At 47.1% G+C, this 17,877-nt stretch overlaps 1 protein-coding gene across 6 annotated transcripts in view; it reads left to right on the forward strand.

Annotated features, from left to right (window-relative positions):
- DIDO1 (death inducer-obliterator 1) overlaps nucleotides 1-17,877 on the forward strand; it is a 679,850-nt gene that overhangs the window by 170,319 nt on the left and 491,654 nt on the right. For 5 of the 6 annotated variants that reach the window (XM_033963660.1, XM_033963661.1, XM_033963662.1 and 2 more), the window contains one exon: nucleotides 15,142-15,246. In XM_033963660.1, the coding sequence (XP_033819551.1) occupies nucleotides 15,142-15,246 (105 nt within the window). Of the gene's footprint in view, nucleotides 1-15,140; nucleotides 15,247-17,877 lie in introns of those variants that run through there. The other variant, XM_033963664.1, reaches the window with a different exon arrangement.

Here is a 17,877-nt window from a genome sequence, read left to right on the forward strand (position 1 = left end):
ATTTTGGCAGACGGGTATTCCAAGCAACGATGCTTGCTAACAGAATACTCAGTTACAACTTTTATATGACGTTTTATTTTAAATCATTCATTAAATGTCTACCAACCTTTGAGCAGTATATTCCATCAAGCCCTCTCAAGTCTTTCCAACATCTGACCAAGTACTACTCAAAAGGGTCCAGAGAAGAGCGACTAAAATGGTTAAGGGGCTGGAGAAGTTGCCGTACAGTGAGAGATTAGGAGGAGACTGAGAGGGGACACAATTGAAACATTCAAGATAATGAAGGAAATAGACTTAGTAGATAAAAACAGGTTGTTCACCCTCTCCAAGGTAGAGAGAACGAGAGGGCACTCTCTAAAGTTAAGAGGATAGATTCCGCACAAACGTAAGGCAGTTCTTCTTCACCCAGAGAGTGGTAAAAAACTGGAACGCTCTTCTGGAGGCTGTTGTAGGGGAAAAACACCCTCCAGGGATTCAAGATAAAGTTAGACAAGTTCCTGCTGAACCGGAACGTACGCAGGTAAGACTAGTCTCAGGGCACTGGTCTTTGACCTAAGGGCTGCCGCGTGAGCGGACTGCTGGGCACGATGGACCACTGGTGTGACCCAGCAGCGACAATTCTTATGTTGGAAACCAGAAAATATATGGTCAGATCCACATTTGATGCTTTTGACATCACCTCCTGCACTTCAGCAGTGTATATTTGCAATGTACAGGCAGGCAGGCTTGGCTCTGGTTCTGAGATGTAGACACTGATGTTCAAAACTGCCTCGCCAATATCTCATGCATAGGAGATGATCTATTTGGGGATCACATTGAAGAGGCTACAGAAAGGATCAAGAAGCACAATGATTACATGACATTGTCCAAGGTGTAAGCTTCACAAACAGAATCATCTCAACAATATTCTGACACCTCAAGACGATATACATACTACTTTTTCCAGGAACTCAAATGGCCAAAACAGCAGAGACACACAGAAACCTCAGTCTCAACCACAATCCAAGCAACAAAAGTCTTTTTGACTCATTCTTGAGAGCATTGCCAATGTCTTTCTGTCTTCCTCTGGATTTTCCCATAGGGAGCAGATTCCACCACTTCTACCATCCCTGGCCCGCCATAACATCGGACCAGTGGGTTCTTCAAGTTATGCCCTGCAATTATTACAAATGCCACCGACTCTCCTTTCAAGAGAGTCTGTTTTCAACTCCCTCCAGAAGACCCTCCTTCACCAAGAGCTCTTAGCCCTTCTCCACCTCAGTGCAATAGAACAAGTTCCGCTGAAGGTGCGGGACCAAAGACTCTATTCCAAGCATTTCATGATATTAAAAAAGACCAGAGGTCTCTGCCCAGTTCTAGACCTTTGAGCTCTTAATAAATACTTAAAGAAGGAGAAAATTTGCATGGTCTTTCTTGGAACACTGTTACCATTATTGGAGAAGAATGATTGGCTCTGATCTCTAGACTTCAAAGAAGCATACACTCACATTCCCTTCGTACCTGCTTACAGGAAATATCTTCACCTTTGAGTGGGTTTACACCATTTCCACTACAGGGTCCTACTCTTTGGCCTAGCATCAACACTGAGAGTGTTCACAAAATGTTTGGTAATGGTTGCAGTCCTCTGTGTGTTTGTTTGATTTTATATCCCGTCCTCCCAGAAGAGCTCAGAATGGGTTACAAGTTTACATACATAATAAAGTGTATATAAACCTAAGGCTTAGTTTAGTTTAGTTTAGTATTTATACAAAGTGATGGCAGGACATTGTCTGGCAAAGGTGCCAAAAACATAGTTAAAGCATGGTAAAACATAATATGACAAACAAGGTATGTTGAGACATAGTATAGCAAACATAGTATTACAAGTATGTATGACATGACAGTATGACAGATAGCATGATAGAACCTAGCACGGTAGACATGGAATAGCAAACATTGTATAGTAGACCTAACGTGAGAAATCATAGCATGGTAGACATAGTATGGCATATATAGTGTGGAAGATACGACATAGCTATAGTAGAGTGAGAGAGAAAAGGTGATAAGTATTAGAGAATGACACGGTGAAAAAATTGGTCCCCGTCACCGCCCCGTCCCCGTCTCACCATCCTCTGCACCGCCCCGTCACCGCCATTCCCTTCACCGCCCCGTCACCGCCACTGCCACCCCATTCACCGCCCCGTCACCGCCACTGCAACCCCATTCACCGCCCCGTCACCGTCACCGCTGCATACATAAAAGCCTCAAACGGGTACGATTTTATATACTTTTCTAATATCTCCCCTATGTATCTGCCATTGCCCCCCCCCTGTGTCCATATACCATCCCCATGGCATGTCCCCTTTTTGTCTCTGTCCCTATGCCCCATGCACATAATTTCCCCTCTTTCTGTTACCTTCCTGTGTCCAGATTTCCCCTATCTTCCTCTTCCATACCAGTGTGTCTCTTCTTTTCAACCCCATCTAGCTTTTTTCCCTCTTTCTTCCCCCCCCCCTGCTTCTAGCATCTGGCTCACCTGCCTGTCCTTTCCTTTCTTTCCTGCTGTGGGTTTTTCTTTCCGTTTTCATCACCTTGGCCCAGAATCCTTTTCCCTTTCACTCCCTCCTTACAGTCTGAGCCGGGAACACGGGTGATCGCACGGTCCTCGCAGCCCCCACCCGCCTGCCCAATCGATCCTAGTGTTTAGCCAGCTCTCTCCCTTCTCCTCACCTTAATTTGCAGGCTTTCTTTTTCAGCGACCTGCACGCTTTCCCAAAGAGCCGCACACGCGCGGCTGCTCAGTGTTCAATCTTCTGCTCTGCTGCAACTTCCTGTTTCCGGTTGCGTCAGAGCAGAAGATCGAAACTGAGCAGCAGCGGCTCTTTGATAGCGTGCGGGTCGCCGAAAAAGAAAATCTACAAACTAAGGTGAGGAGAAGGGAGAGAGCTGGCTAAATACTAGAATCGATTGGGCAGGCGGGTGTGAGCTGCGGGGACCGCGCGATCCTTCATGCCTCACTGCGGGGACAAGACCCATTCACCGCCCCACGGGCGGTGAATGGCCTTGTCCCCGTCGCCGCAGCGACTGCTAGTTTTCTTCCCCGTTTTCGGCGGTGACCCGCGGCTAAAATGCGGTGGCCGCGGGTAAACCGCCACCGTGTCATTCTCTAATAAGTATGACAAAAGCGTGGTAAAGCATTGTATGACAAAACATGGCATGGTCAGACATTGTACATGTAACGGAGGGATGTTGCACAGTGGAGGATATATATTATACCATCAGAGGGGACTAGGTAGGGTAGAGCATTATTATATGATGGCAATATAAAGTGTACAACCTAAAACAACAAGCCCAAGTGGTTTAGATATACCAAATCATACATCAGGCATTTGATGTGACATTTATTGTCCAAACCAGTATTTCAACAGCGAAGACTGCTTGAGATAAGTTACAAATTTTTGGTCAATTTTTTCAAATCCCATAAACAAGTGCACGTTGGAAATTGGAGTATATATAGTTGAAAAGTTATACTTTTAAATGCATAGTTAAATTATTTGGTGAAGGTTTAAAAAAATAAAAAAAAGCAAATTCAAAAAAAGTACATAGATAAACAATTTGGCCAATGATTGGAGCAGGAGCTTGAATACTACGCTGATCATTCTCATTTGTGATCTAACAGCTGTGCGTAGGCTCCAATTCTAAGGCTGGTAATGTAAAGCCTGTAACTATTAGGGCTGGTAACACTAATTTGTACTGTTTAGAAGAAGTGGTATTATATATATTGTATGATTTGGCAATATAAAGTGTGACAGTACAAGGCACAGTAGGAGAAAGCACATCAGCGTTTGCCGGTTTCATGTATTTCCTTATCTAGACGTCTGGCTAATCAAGGCCTCATCATCGCAGCAGGTTCAGTATGCCATCAATTCCACAGTTTGTCTATTAGAGCTACTGAGATTTGCAGTCAACTAAAAGAAATCACATCTTCAACCAAATCTTGGAATTCATAGGAGCTCTTTGGACATGACGCAAGCTCGAGTTTTTCTATCTCAACAGAGTCAACAATCTTATTCATCTGTGCCACAAAGTCTACTCTCTACCATACATTACTGCATGTCATTTGGTTATGTCTTCTCGTTCACATGGCATCAGCGGTTCACGTCACTCCATTTGTACATCTACCTTAGAGTGCCTTAATGGACTCTCTCCTATTTCTCATCCAATACAAGTAACCTCAGAACTTCGTCAATACCTAATTCATGCCCAATCCCCCTCAGCTATCCTCATCCCAATCCCCAATTCTCTTGATTTTAGATTAACTCATCCTTCTTTCCATTTGTAAAGGTATTTGACCCAAATTGTTTTCCCCTGCACCCCAATCTCTGACTAGATACTTCCTTTTGATTCAAACCATCTTGGTTCTCTTCCATTTGCAATTTGTATCCCAGAAAATACTTTTTCTGTTCCTCTTACATCTCATACACTCATTGTATGTATCTCGTTGTAAACATCTCTTACTTCTTGTTGTAAACATCTCTTACTCTCATTGTATGTAAGAACATAAGAAGTTGCCTCCGCTGAGGCAGACCAGAGGTCCATCTCGCCCAGCGGTCCGCTCGCGCGGCGGCCCATCAGGCCCATTGCCTGAGCAGTGGTCCCTGACTAGCTCTATAACCTCTCTCTACTCCTATTCCTGTAACTTACCTCTACTCCTATCCCTACAGCCCACCTCTACACCTATCTACCCTCAATCCCTTTGTCCTCTAGGAACCTATCCAAACCTTCTTTGAAGCCCTGTACAGTGCTCCTGTCTACCACAGCCTCTGGAAGCACATTCCATATATCCACCACCCTCTGGGTGAAAAAGAACTTCCTAGCGTTTGTTCTAAACCTGTCCCCTTTCAATTTCTCCTAGTGCCCCCTTGTACTTGTGGTTCCCCTTAGTTTGAAAAATCTGTCCCTGTCTACTTTCTCTATGCCTTTCAGGATCTTGAAGGTTTCTATCATGTCTCCCCTAAGTCTCTGCTTCTCCAGGAAGAACAGTCCTAACTGTTTCAATCTGTCAGTATATGAGAGATTTTCCATGCCCTTTATCAGCTTTGTTGCTCTTCTCTGGACTCCCTCAAGTACTGCCATGTCCTTCTTGAGGTATGGCGACCAGTACTGGACACAGTATTCCAGATGCGGCCGCACCATTGCACGATACAGTGGCAGGATCACTTCCTTCGACCTGATCGTGATACCCTTTTTAATGATACCCAACATTTTGTTTGCTTTCCTTGAGGCTGTGGCGCACTGCGCCGACGCCTTCAGTGTTGTGTCTACCATCACTCCCAGGTCTCTTTCCAGGTTACTTACCCCTAGTAATGATCCCCCCATTTTGTAGCTGAACATCGGGTTCTTTTTCTCCACATGCATGACCTTGCATTTCCCTATGTTGAAGCTCATTTGCCACTTTTTGACCCACTCTTCCAGTGTCGTTAGATCCTTTTGGAGATCTTCGCAGTCTTCCATGGTTTTAACCCTGCTGTATAGTTTGGTGTCATCCGCAAATTTAATGACCACATTTTGTTCCCACCTCTAGGTCGTTTATGTAGATATTGAACAGGAGCGGTCCCAGCACTGACCCCTGTGGTACTCCGCTTGTGACTCATTTCCAGTCTGAGTAATGTCCCTTTATTCCAACCCTCTGCTTCCTGTCCGCCAGCCAGTTTTTGATCCATCGGTGGACCTCCCCTTGCACCCCGTGGTTCCATATCTTCTTAAGCAGTCTTTCGTGTGGTACCTTGTCGAAGGCTTTTTGGAAGTCAAGGTAGATGATGTCTATAGATTCCCCTTTATCTACCTGGCTGTTTACCCCCTCAAAGAAGTACAATAAGTTTGTAAGGCATGACCTACCCTTACAGAAGCCATGCTGACTCGACTCTAGCTGTCCATTGTTTTCAATGTGTTCACTGATGCTGTCCTTAACCAGCGCTTCCATCATCTTTCCCAGGATCGAGGTCAAGCTCACCGGCCTGAAGTTTCATGGGTCACCCCTTGAACCCTTCTTGAAGATGGGCGTGACATTTGCTATTTTCCAGTCCTCCGGGATCTCTCCAGTTTTTAAGGATAGGTTGCATATTTGTCGAAGTGGCTCTGCTATTTCGTTCCTTAGTTCCTTGAGTACCCTTGGGTGAATGCCGTCCGGACCCGGTGATTTGTCGCTCTTTAGCCTGTCTATCTGCCTGAGAACATCCTCTTGGCTTACCTCTAATTTGACCAGCTTAACATCTTGGTCTCCATTTATGATCTCCTCAGGTTCCGGAATGTTGGTTGTGTCTTCCCTCGTGAAGACTGACGTGAAGAACTCATTTAACTTGTCCGCTATCTCTTTTTCATCTTTTACCACTTCCTTTCTGTCTCCATCATCTAAGGGTCCCACTTCCTCCCTTGCCAGTTGCTTCCCCTTAATGTACCTGAAGAATGATTTGAAGTTTTTTGCTTCCCCCGCCAGTCTCTCTTCGTATTCTCTTTTTGCTTTTCTAACCACTCGGTGACACTCCCTTTGGTGTTCTTTGTGCTCCTTTTGGTTTTCCTTTGTTCGGTCTCTTTTCCAGTTTTTGAACGATGTTTTCATGTCACTTATCGCCTTCTTCACTGCATGTGTTATCCACACTGGGTTTTTAGTTATATTTTTTTTGCACCCTTTCCTGAACTTGGGGACGCACAGGTTTTGTACTTCGTGCACAGTGTCCTTGAGTAGGTTCCAGGCTTTTTCTACGGACTGCATCTTCCTTGTATTGCCGTTTAGTTTCTTTCCCACCATTTTCCTCATGGCATCGTAATTCCCTTTTTTGAAGTTGAGTGCCGTCGTTGTGGTTCTTTTCACCTTTGATGGTCCAATTTCTAGCCTGCACTGGATCGTGTTGTGATCGCTGTTTCTTAGAGGGGCTAATACCGCCACCTCCTTTGCGGGTCCCCCTAGTTCGTTGAAGATTAGGTCAAGAGTGGCATCTCCCCGTGTTGGTTCCGTGACCAGCTGTTCCATGAAACAGTCCCTCGTGACCTCCAGGAATTTGGTCTCTTTCGTGCAGTTTGAGTGCCCAATATTCCAGTCTATCCCGGGGTAGTTGAAGTCCCCCATCACCACCACATTTCCGCTTTTGCATACCTGCCTCAGTTCAGCCTCCAGGTCCTGGTCGATTTCTTCTCGTTGTCCAGGTGGGCGGTAGTACAGACCCAATTTTATGTCTGCTCCAGTTCCTCCCGGTAGCTTAACCCATAGTGATTCCAAGCCATCCGCCCTTACTGTTGTTTCCATCTTGGTTGAGGGTATAGAGTCTTTTATGTATAGCGCTATTCCTCTACCCTTTTTATGCGTCCTGTCTCTCCTGTATATTTTATACCCTGGTATGGTCACATCCCATTTATTGTCATCAGTCCACCACGTTTCTGTGATTCCAATTATGTCTAGGTCCTTCTTGCTGGCTATGACCTCCAGCTCTCCCATGTTGGCCCTTAGGCTCCTAGCATTAGTGTATAGGCAATGTAAGTCCCGGTTGTTTGCCCTCCCTGTTGGTTTTCCTCGTGGTTTGGCACTCCTGCAGACCCCCTCATGGGTCGTCAGTCCCCAAGCCTCGTCTCGGACATCCTCCTCCTGCGGTGTGTCTGTGTCGTCCTCTGCCTGTTTCCCCATTTTTGGTTGCTGCTCTGGCTCCCAATGTTCTCCGTTGATTCTGCTTGCTAGTGTCATTTGTGCCCTGGGCCCCACCATTGCGTCCTTAGGTCCTTTTTCCAAAATTTCCCACTCAGTCCCGAGCCCTCTTTCACAATGTCTTTGCCCCTCTGGCTCCTGTTGTTCTTTGTTGATCCCGCTTGCTAGTTCCATTTGTGCCCTGGGCCCCTGCAATGCGTCCTTATGTCCTTTTTCCAAAAATTCCCACTCAGTCCTGAGCCCTCTTTTACAATGTCCCTGCTCAGTATCCTTATTTGATACTGCTGTCCGACGTGTCGAGGTCAGATCGACTATCGGCTTTCCCCTTCTCCTCAGTTTAAAGCCAAGTCTATGACGCTCTGGACGTTGCGTGCCAGCATCCTCGTCCCAGCCGTGCTCAGGTGCAGTCCGTCTCTCCTGTAGAGCCTGTTCTTCCCCAAGAAAGTTGTCTAGTTACTAACAAAGTGGAAACCCTCCTCTTTGCACCATCTCCTCAGCCAACTGTTCATTGCTTGTAGTTCGCTCTGCCTCCTTGTGTCCGCTCTCGGTACTGGCAGGATCTCTGAGAAGGCTATCTTCCTTGTCCTCAGTTTCAGTTTCCTCCCCAGGATCCTGAACTGGTCAGTTAGTGTAGTCCTGTTGAAGTTCCTCCTGCTGACGTCGTTGGTTCCAATGTGGACTACTACTGCTGTCTCCTCCGTCTCGGCTCCCTCCAGGATCCTTCCAATTCTGTCGATGACGTCCTTCGTTCTTGCCCCCGGGAGACATGTCACTAGTTGGTCCTCTCTCCCTCCAGCTATGTTACTGTCCACTCCTCTCAGGATTGAGTCTCCAATTTCGATAGCTGATCTCCCTTTCCTCAGCTGTCTCTCTGGTCTCAGATCTGTGTCATTTGTGCAGTCCGCTAGTCCTTCCTCCGGGTTCTGTTTGGTCTCCACCTCATCTGCCTGTCCAGGTCCTCCGCAAGGTCCTACTCCCATGGCGTCTGGTGGATTCTGTTGGTTCTCTCCTGGTGTGTTGGTGGTCCTGTGCCTCCACCATCCTGCAGGCCTCCTCGATGAACTTCTCGAGCTCTCTAACTTGTTCCATGATGTGGCTCTCCCTGGTGGTTTCTTCAGTTTCCCAGCACGGCTCCTCTATGGTGCAGAGTCCCTCCAGTTCCTGGACTCTAACCTGCAGTCTCCCGACCTCCTTCTTCAGGCTATCCAGTTCCTGGCATCGACCGCATATGTACGCCTGCCTCCCGGAGGGGAGGTAGTCATACATATGACACCCGGTGCAGTATACTGGGTAGCTCTGCTGGGTTCCTACAGCCTCCATTTCTTTTTTTTTTCTGGTTCCTTTGTCCCACGGTGTGTATGAGTGTTGCCCGGCGTGCAGTTAGCTGAAAGAGTAGAGAGAGAAGAGAGATATGAGTAGAGAAGAAGTATTATACAGAAGTTAGATATTAGATAATGCTGCTTGGCTGCCTGGGCTCCTTCTCAAGGCTCCTTCGCAAAGGCGCTCTCGCTAAGGCGAGCGCCTTTGGCTCGTCTCCTATTAAGGAGGAGCCCCGGGCGCTGACGCTGCCTCTGACGCGGTGGGGGTGTGCGGAGCTCCCTCTCGCCGCTACCCCAGCTGTTAGCCTGCCTGCCCGCCTTTTCCTGCTTCCTCGGCGGCTCTCCTGTCTCCCCTCTCCGGCTTCTGCAAGCCTCTGCTGCTCTGCCCTGCTCTCCGGTGCGGTCTCAACACGCGGTCTGAGGCAAGGTCGCGCTCTGGCTCGTCTCCTATTAAGGAGGAGCCCGGGCGCTGATGCTGCCTCTGACGCGGTGGGGGTGGGCGGAGCTCCCTCTCGCCGCTACCCCAGCTGTTAGCCTGCCTGCCCGCCTTTTCCTGCTTCATTGGCGGCTCTCCTGTCTCCCCTCTCCGGCTTCTGCAAGCCTCTGCTGCTCTGCCCTGCTCTCTGGTGCCGTCTCAACACGCGGTCTGAGGCAAGGTCGTGCTCTGGCTCGTCTCCTATTAAGGAGGAGCCCGGGCGCTGACGCTGTCTCTGACGCGGTGGGGGTGGGTGGAGCTCCCTCTCGTTGCTACCCCAGCTGTTAGCCTGCCTGCCCGCCTTCTCCTGCTTCCTCGGCGGCTCTCCTGTCTCCCCTCTCCGGCTTCAGCAAGCCTCTGCTGCTCTGCCCTGTTCTCCGGTGCGGTCTCAACACGCGGTCTGAGGCAAGGTCGCGCTCTGGCTCATCTCCTATTAAGGAGGAGCCCGGGCGCTGACGCTGCCTCTGACGCGGTGGGGGTGGGCGGAGCTCCCTCTCGCCGCTACCCCAGCTGTTAGCCTGCCTGCCCGCCTTCTGCTTCCTCGGCGGCTCTCCTGTCTCCCCTCTCCGGCTTCTGCAAGCCCCTGCTGCTCTGCCCTGCTCTCCGGTGCGGTCTCAACACGCGGTCTTGTTGTAAACCGCTTTGAACTTATGGTATAGCGGTATATAAGAAATAAAATTATTATTATTATTATTATTACTTCCTTCCATTCTCCGCTACACCCGAAGCTGCTTACCACAGATGCTTTCATGGTAGGTTGGGAAGCCTACCTTCTCGGCCTATACACCAAAGGCATCTGGACTTCTTAGCTTTCCATATCAATCTCCTGGAGCTCCAAGCAATTTGCAACACCCCCTCTGTACCTTTCAAGATCACCTCCAGAATCAAGTAGTCCTCATTCACACAGACAATCAAGTCACCATGTTAAACATGCAAGGGGGAACAGAATCTTGCCCACTCTGCCAAGTAGCAATACATATCTGGTCTTGGACAATTGCTCATAGCATGTACCTCAAAGCAGTTTATTTGTCAGGAAAACAAAATGTTTTAGAAGACAAACTGAACAGACTCCTTCAACTTCACGAGTGGTCTCTCAACACACCTATTCTTGGATTGAGGGACCCCCAAAGTAGATTTTTTTTTTTTGGCTTGCTTCCCTGTTCAACCACAAACTTCTGCTCTTCTGTTCTAAACTCTACACTACCAATCATCTAGAGTCGAATGCCTTTCTCCTTGACTGATGTATATGTATTCCCTCCAATTCCCTTAGTCAAAAATACTCTACTCAAACTTTGCCAAGAACAGATGTAATCTCCACTCTTTAGATCCAATCTCTTGTCCTTTCTGTCGGTTCTGGATGATTGCCTTTCTAGTTCTGTTCTTAAGACTTAGTGCTGTCAGTGCCTTTCATTCACCATTAGACAAGGAACCATTATCTGTTCATCCTTTGGTTTCCAGATTCATTTAGGGCCACTACCATATAAAATCTCCTCTCATCCCTTCAGGACCTTATGATGGACTATGGGGCTTTAAGGCCAATATGACTAAAACGGAGATACTTAATATATCGGTCCCGGAAGTGGATATACCCTGTATTCAAAGGGTGGTGCCCTTTCGGTGGGTTAAGGGCCCTATAAGATATCTGGGTATCCAGTTGGGGGTGGATTGGACGTCCTTATTTCAGCTTAACTATATTCCTCTGGTGGCATCCTTGGCTAGGGATATGGATCAGTGGGACTCATTATATGTGTCTTGGATGGGGTGCATGGAGGTTCTTCGGATGATGGTCTTACCTAAGTTATATTTTTTTCAGGTTTTGCCTATAGAAGTCCCTAGACAGTATTTTCTCCGTTGGCAGCGGAACCTTTTACAGTTCGTGTGGGGAGGTAGACGACCCCGGGTGGCTCAATGGGCCATGTTTAAGTTTAAAGCAGAAGGGGGTCTGGGAATCCCCCATTTGGAGCATTACTACCGTGCGGCTCAGCTCCGAGCGGGAGTGGAGTGGCATGCGCCTTCTTTGAAGTTGTGGGTGCAGGTAGAGCAGGGAGTCTTGGGTGGCTCGTGGGGGGCTCAAACCCTTGGGTCGCTTATGTGGGGGGACTTGGGGGCACAGGAGTTGGGGACCATTTCTAACCCGTTCACTAAATGGACGTTGCGGGTGTGGAAGGGAGAGGCTAGCAAACTACTGGGTAAAAGTAAGGGGTTGCATCATCTACCATTGTGCAATGCCTCTGATTTCGTGCCGGGCAGAGATGGGGGGATCTTTGTGCGGTGGGCAAGGAAAGGGTTGCAGTACTTTGGCCAATTTCTAGAGGGGGAGTCCATTTATGCTTTTCCGGAGCTCCAAAAGCTCTTATCAGCTTGATTTTAAGGACCTCTTCCCGTATCTCCAAGTGAAAAGTTATTTGCAGAGGGCTAAAAGGGCTGATGCTGTGGCTTATAGCTGTTCTGACTTTGAGCAGCTTTTGGGGTCCCCAGTGCGCAGAGGTTGCATTTCGATGTTGTATAAATGGGTGCATCAGGATAGGGACCGGAAGCCTTCGTATTTACTGGCTTGGGAAGGGGACTTAGGGCAGGTGTTTGAGGCATCTCTGTGGGACAATATCTCGTCTAGGATACATCATTTAGCTGTGACCCCTATGTTGGTGGAGAATGCGCTTAAAATGCTGGTGCGCTGGTACTTCACCCCAGTGATCCTGAGTAAGATGTCCGCTAAGGGTACGGACTTATGTTGGAGGGGATGTGGGCAGCGGGGAACATTTTTTCACATGTGGTGGCGCTGCCCCTCCATTCAAGACTTCTGGAGACAGGTGTTTAAGTATGTGGGGCTCTCCTTCAAGTGCCCCTCACGGAAAGGGCGGAGGTGGCTTTGTTGGGGTTTCCCTCTGGAGGGGCAGATGACACCCAGGATAGACTGGTACGGCTAGCCTTTACAGCGGCTAGACTGACTGTGGCTCACCACTGGCGCAGTACCGCTCCACCTACTTTGGCTCTAGTGCGAGAGAAATTGGGCTGGGTGTGTGAGAAATATCGGCTTTCGGCCTTGTTGACTAGAAAATGGCAGCAATATTACGATATTTGGGGGAGATACCTGGCAGTGGAGGGAATGGATGTGGATAGTTCTGTTGTCAGATGAAGTACTGGTTCCGGCCAGGATTGGATCTTTGGGGGTTTGTCTTCTTGGGGTTCTATGACCTTTTGTCCCCTTTTCTGATTTTTCTTCTTTTCCTCTCCTTGGGGTGCTCCGTGCCTCTAGGGTTTCCGGGAGGTGCAGGGTGCTGTTTGCTGTCACTGGGGGGGGGGGGTTGGGAGGGGGAGGGGGGGGTGACATCAGGGGTTTTGTTGTTCTGCAGATTGCCTGCCTGTACTGTTGTTGGATTTTCCTGATGTTTTGCTGTGCTGTTTTTTCTTGTCATAAATAAACAATTGCAAAAAAAAAAAAATATCTCCTCTCAAGCCTCCTCCCATAGCCTGGTATCTCAGTGTTGTGCTCTGATGAAGTCTCCCTTGTGAGCCTCGCTTGACTTCTTTCCTCAAGCATGTAACTTGAAAAGTGGTCTTCCTCATAGCCCTAAAGTCTGCACGCCTGGGTCATTGAGCTTCAAGCACTTGTATCAGATCCATCCTATACCACATTCTACCACGACAGGGTGGTTCTTCACACACACCTGTGTTCCTCCCAAAAGTCGTCTCTGAATTTCATCTTAACCAATCCATAGTTCTACCTGTTGTCTTCCTGAGACCACATTCTCATCCTGGTGAAGCGGTTGTACACACTTTGGACTGTAACCATTCACTGGTTAACTACTTGAAGTGAACCAAGTCTTGCAGAGCTACCACACAACTCTCTGTCTTTCAACTCTAATAGACTGAGCTCCTGTCACCAGAGAACAATCTCCACATGGCTTACAGACTGTATTTCCTTTACATATTTTTGGCCTGGGCTGATGCTTGCAGGCCAAGTCGCTTCTCATAAAGTTTGAGCAGTGACGACTTCATTAGCCCATCTTCTACACCTATTGAGGACATCTATAACAGCAACTTGGTCCTCGGTCCATTACTTCACTTCCCATTACTATTTGGAAATTCATTCCAGATGGGATAGTTGATTTGGCCAAGCAGTAATACAATTTTTTTTTTTTCCTTAAATGCCAACTTACTCTCCAACCCTTCGGGTTTCGCGAAGCTCATGATAGTTATCAATAACCCTCTTCTTAGAGGCATGATCCTGGCAGCTTGGGAAGTCCCACATGTGAGGATATGATGCCTGCTTGTCCTCGGGGGGAAAAAACAAAGTTGCTCGACTGTAATGGTTATTCTCTGAGAATAGCAGGCATGTATTCTCAAAGTCCTCCCACCTCCCTTAATTGCCTTCTTAGCTATCTTAATGAACTGCAGGTTCTGCAAGCTAGTGGGCGGGAAGGCACCGGCTCCCGTGTGCTATGGACAGGCCTAAAAGATTTAAATAACAGTATACTTTTGCCTGTCCATGTTGGATTCTGTGGATGTCACCCATATGTGAGAATATATGTATGCCTGCTGTCCTCAGAAAACACACGCTATAAGTGAGTAACTTTGCTTTTCATGGCTGAGCTCTAAGATGATAGCCTGGCAGTGATTTGTGTTCCTCTTCTGCCAGGATGGGTGTCAGCTTGTGAAATGTACTGATACTGGTAGACAGCAAGTGGTAAACAAGGTTCAGTGACAGCTGCTCTGTGAAAGGGTTTTCTATAACTTTCAACTATAAATTTCATCAGCCAAAGATGGTGAGGGATAGGGTTACCAGACATCTGGGAAACCCCAGATTTGTCCTCTTTTTAGAGGACTTTCCAGGTTCCCAGATGGACATTCCAAAGCCCGGCAGTTTGTCTGGGTTTTGGAAAGCCTCAAGCTCCGGCCACATCTGGAGAGCCTTCAACAAGCATGCGCGGGTAATGTCACACACATCTGTAAATGCTGGAGGCCCTCCAGACATGGCCTGGAGGTTGGGGGAAAAAAGATGGGGGATGGGGTTGGAGATAGAATGGAGCGGGGCCATGCATCCGGGTTTTTCTGTCTTCAAATATGGTAACCTTAGTGAGGAAGAGAGATTGGATAGTAGTTGGGAGAGAAGGAAGGAGAGATGTTAGATGGAGGGGAGGCAGGGAGAGTTACTGGATAATTGAGTAGAGGGAAGGAAGAGAAATGATGAGGTGTTGGCAAGCGACTTTGTGGGAGGTAAGTGTATGGGGGCAGAAAAGAAGAGCACAAAACGGTTATGGGGGGCAATGAGAGAAGAGAACAAGAGAATATGTGAGATGAGCTATGGACTGGAGAACGAAACTTGCGAGTATGTGGTAAGCAAAGGAGAGAATAAGAATCTTGTGTTGGGTAATGAAAAAAGAGGAAGAGAAACAGACGAGAGAACAAAAATGTGAGAGTGAGTGGGAGGGGAAAAGTAAGGCTGGAAACAGGAGAAGGCTGAAATCTGATGTTCATGGAGTGATTTGTGGACCCTGGGTTTCAGATATCCAGAGTTCTTGAACCTCCAATTTAAATGTTTGAGTACCTCTGGCTTAAACTGCGCTTAAGTTTGTGTTGAAGGAGAGGTTGCTCTCCTTTTGAGTTTGCCTGAAAAAGAAATTGCAGATTTTGTATAAATATATATATTTTTCCTTTGCTTTATTTTAAAGAACTGCAGAGTGCTAGCTGTGGCATCTCTAAAATGGATGAAGTTGTAAGTTCTCAGTCTTCTCTGACATTAGAATCTGAATCAAATCTTGAAAGCAGTTCTCCTGGTATGTGATTTTTTTAAATATATATATATATATTTGTATATGTATGCATACATATATGTATTTTTCTTTAGAGATATTAATAAACAGGGACATCAACTGTACAGTAGAATACCAGAACATTTTCTTATACTTCATAATTTTAAAATGTATAGTTCTTGGTTATGTTCAATATTTTAAAACAGTACCTGTTTCAGAATGCATATGGAAAAATCTTTTGTGTATAGTGGACTTACCCCCCCCCCCCCTTTTATAAAACCGTAATGTGTTTTTTAGCGGCGGTAACAGCTTCGACGCTCATAGAATTCCTATGAACATTGGAGCTGTTATCGTCATGACCGGTGCTAAAAACATCACTACAGTTTTGTAAAAGTGAGGTTTTAGTATTTGTTGCAGTATAGTCATTTACAAGGATCTTTGTATCCAGTTCAGCTTCTGGTGCATAAGAAACCATATGTACCCAATTGTCTTAGTTTTTCATATACAGTTATTTATAAAAATGTGTTCAGGTGATGGGAACATAGATATACTTCTCCTTCAATAGTCGTGGGGGTTAGGAGCAGAGCCGGCCCGCGAAGATTAAAAAACCGCGAATAATATTCGGGCCGGTTTTGACCCACTCCCCACTTTCCCCTGGAATTAAAGCTATATTCCGGACCTTACCAGCCTCCCTCCCGCTTTCCCCAGAATCCCTTAAGCCTTATCTGGTGGTCTAGTGGATTTTCGGGGCAGGAGCGATCTTCCTACGCTCCTGCCCCGTGTAGATCACTCATAGGAAATGGCTGCCGTGAGCTCCCATTGTAGTCTCGAGTGATCTGCACGGGGCAGGAGCGTAGGAAGATCCCTCCTGCCCCGAAAATCCGCTAGACCACCAGATAAGGCTTAAGGGATTCCGGGAGAAAGCGAGAGGGAGGCGGGGAAGGTCTGAAATACTGCTTTAATTTAAAAATAAAAAAAATCGTGAATAACCAAATCCGTGAATTCAGAGGGAGATGTGTAAACTGGTTTACTGCTTATGTTAATATAATATTCTACAATAAACATGATCCTCTTTGCTAGGGTTACCAGATTTCCTCTTTAAAAAAAAAAGAGGACACTTGGCTTCCTTCCCCCCCCCCCAATGAACCTCATGTTTCCTTCTTCGAGCTCCAGGGCACATCGAGGGCCTCTATGCATGCATGGACGTTGATGTGATAACATCCCGCTCTTGCGTGTGTACATGTGATGTCATATCGACATCTGCACATGCAGAGAGGCCCTCCATACTTGGCCCCAAGCTCTGGACCTTCCAAAATCCAGACAGACTGCCAACAGATATCTTCCTACTTGGTGGCATGACATCAAAAACGCTTCATGACATTAATTTCTACCAGAATACCTGGCCTTGGTCACATGTGCAGAACATAGATAAACCCTATGCAAATATAGGACCACAAACTTAAATGTCCTAATATACACAAACAAAACCCTAAGATGCCAGGCTCTGCATGCAGTACACCACCAGAGAAATAGAAAGAAATATGTTTCTTCCTGAACATGCAAATTATTCTAGGACAAGCAGGCAGCATATTCTCACACATGGGTGATGTCACCGACAGAGCGCCGTTATGGACACTTGAAAAGTGAATCGCAACTGTAAGTTTTAGAAAGTTTGCGATCAGCCCGCACCGCACATACACGAGTGCCTTTCCGCCCGACGTAGGTACGCAGTCCCTCAGTTTCTTAGTTTCCGTGGAGCTAAGAAGATGCGTTTTAAAGGCCGTTGGAAACTTTTTTGCCTTCCCACTCTTGTGTCATTGACATTTTAGTCATTTTTGTGTTCTTTTCTTCTTTTATTTTTGTTAGTTACTTCGGTAAAAAAATCTCTCTTTTATTCCTCGCAGGTTTTTGGTCCGGCGAGGCCTGTTGTACCATCTTGGCCTCCAATTTCTATTTCGCCGAGGCGGTCTTTCTGTCGATGTCACGCCTGTAGATGGGATTTAAGAAGGGTGGTCGCTGTTCTCATACCATCTCTGTGACTGACCCACATCGCTGGTGTCTACAGCCTGAGCACTGTTGAGAATCCTGTACTCATTCATCACTTCAAAAAAGGACTTTGAAAAACCGCATTCTTCAACAACGTTTGTTCGGTGTCGCTATGGAGGGGCAGCCGACATTGCTACCGACACCGCACTCATCGACATCGGCAGTAACTCTCCAGTGTTGCAACCTCCAAGTGGGTAAGCCAGCTAAGAAGCCTTCCCCTATCCCATCTGGGACTCAGGTCAAAGTGGCATTGAGTTGAGTCATGCCAACCTCGAAAAAGTCCCGTAAGCGCCTGGTCCCGATTTCAGTGAGTGCCTCAATATCGGCCTCCTCATCACCAGCACCATGATACTGGCTAAAAAGCCTGCGGTACTGGTGCTCTCCCTCAAACAGAAGATTTAACAATTTACTTTGGAAGGAATTGGGTGAGCATTTTCAAATGTTGGTGCCGACTCAAATTATGACCATGTCGACACTGACTATCCAGGCCACGTTGTCATCAACTTTCCAGGTAGTTCAGTCTGAGCAACGAACGACACAGACTGCACCTCAATCTGATGCTCCACCGGTGCGGAGACCATTGACACAGGAGTCAATTGATCTATCTAC

This window comes from Geotrypetes seraphini, chromosome 11 (assembly GCF_902459505.1).
Source record: "Geotrypetes seraphini chromosome 11, aGeoSer1.1, whole genome shotgun sequence".
In the NCBI taxonomy this organism is placed as follows: domain Eukaryota; kingdom Metazoa; phylum Chordata; class Amphibia; order Gymnophiona; family Dermophiidae; genus Geotrypetes; species Geotrypetes seraphini.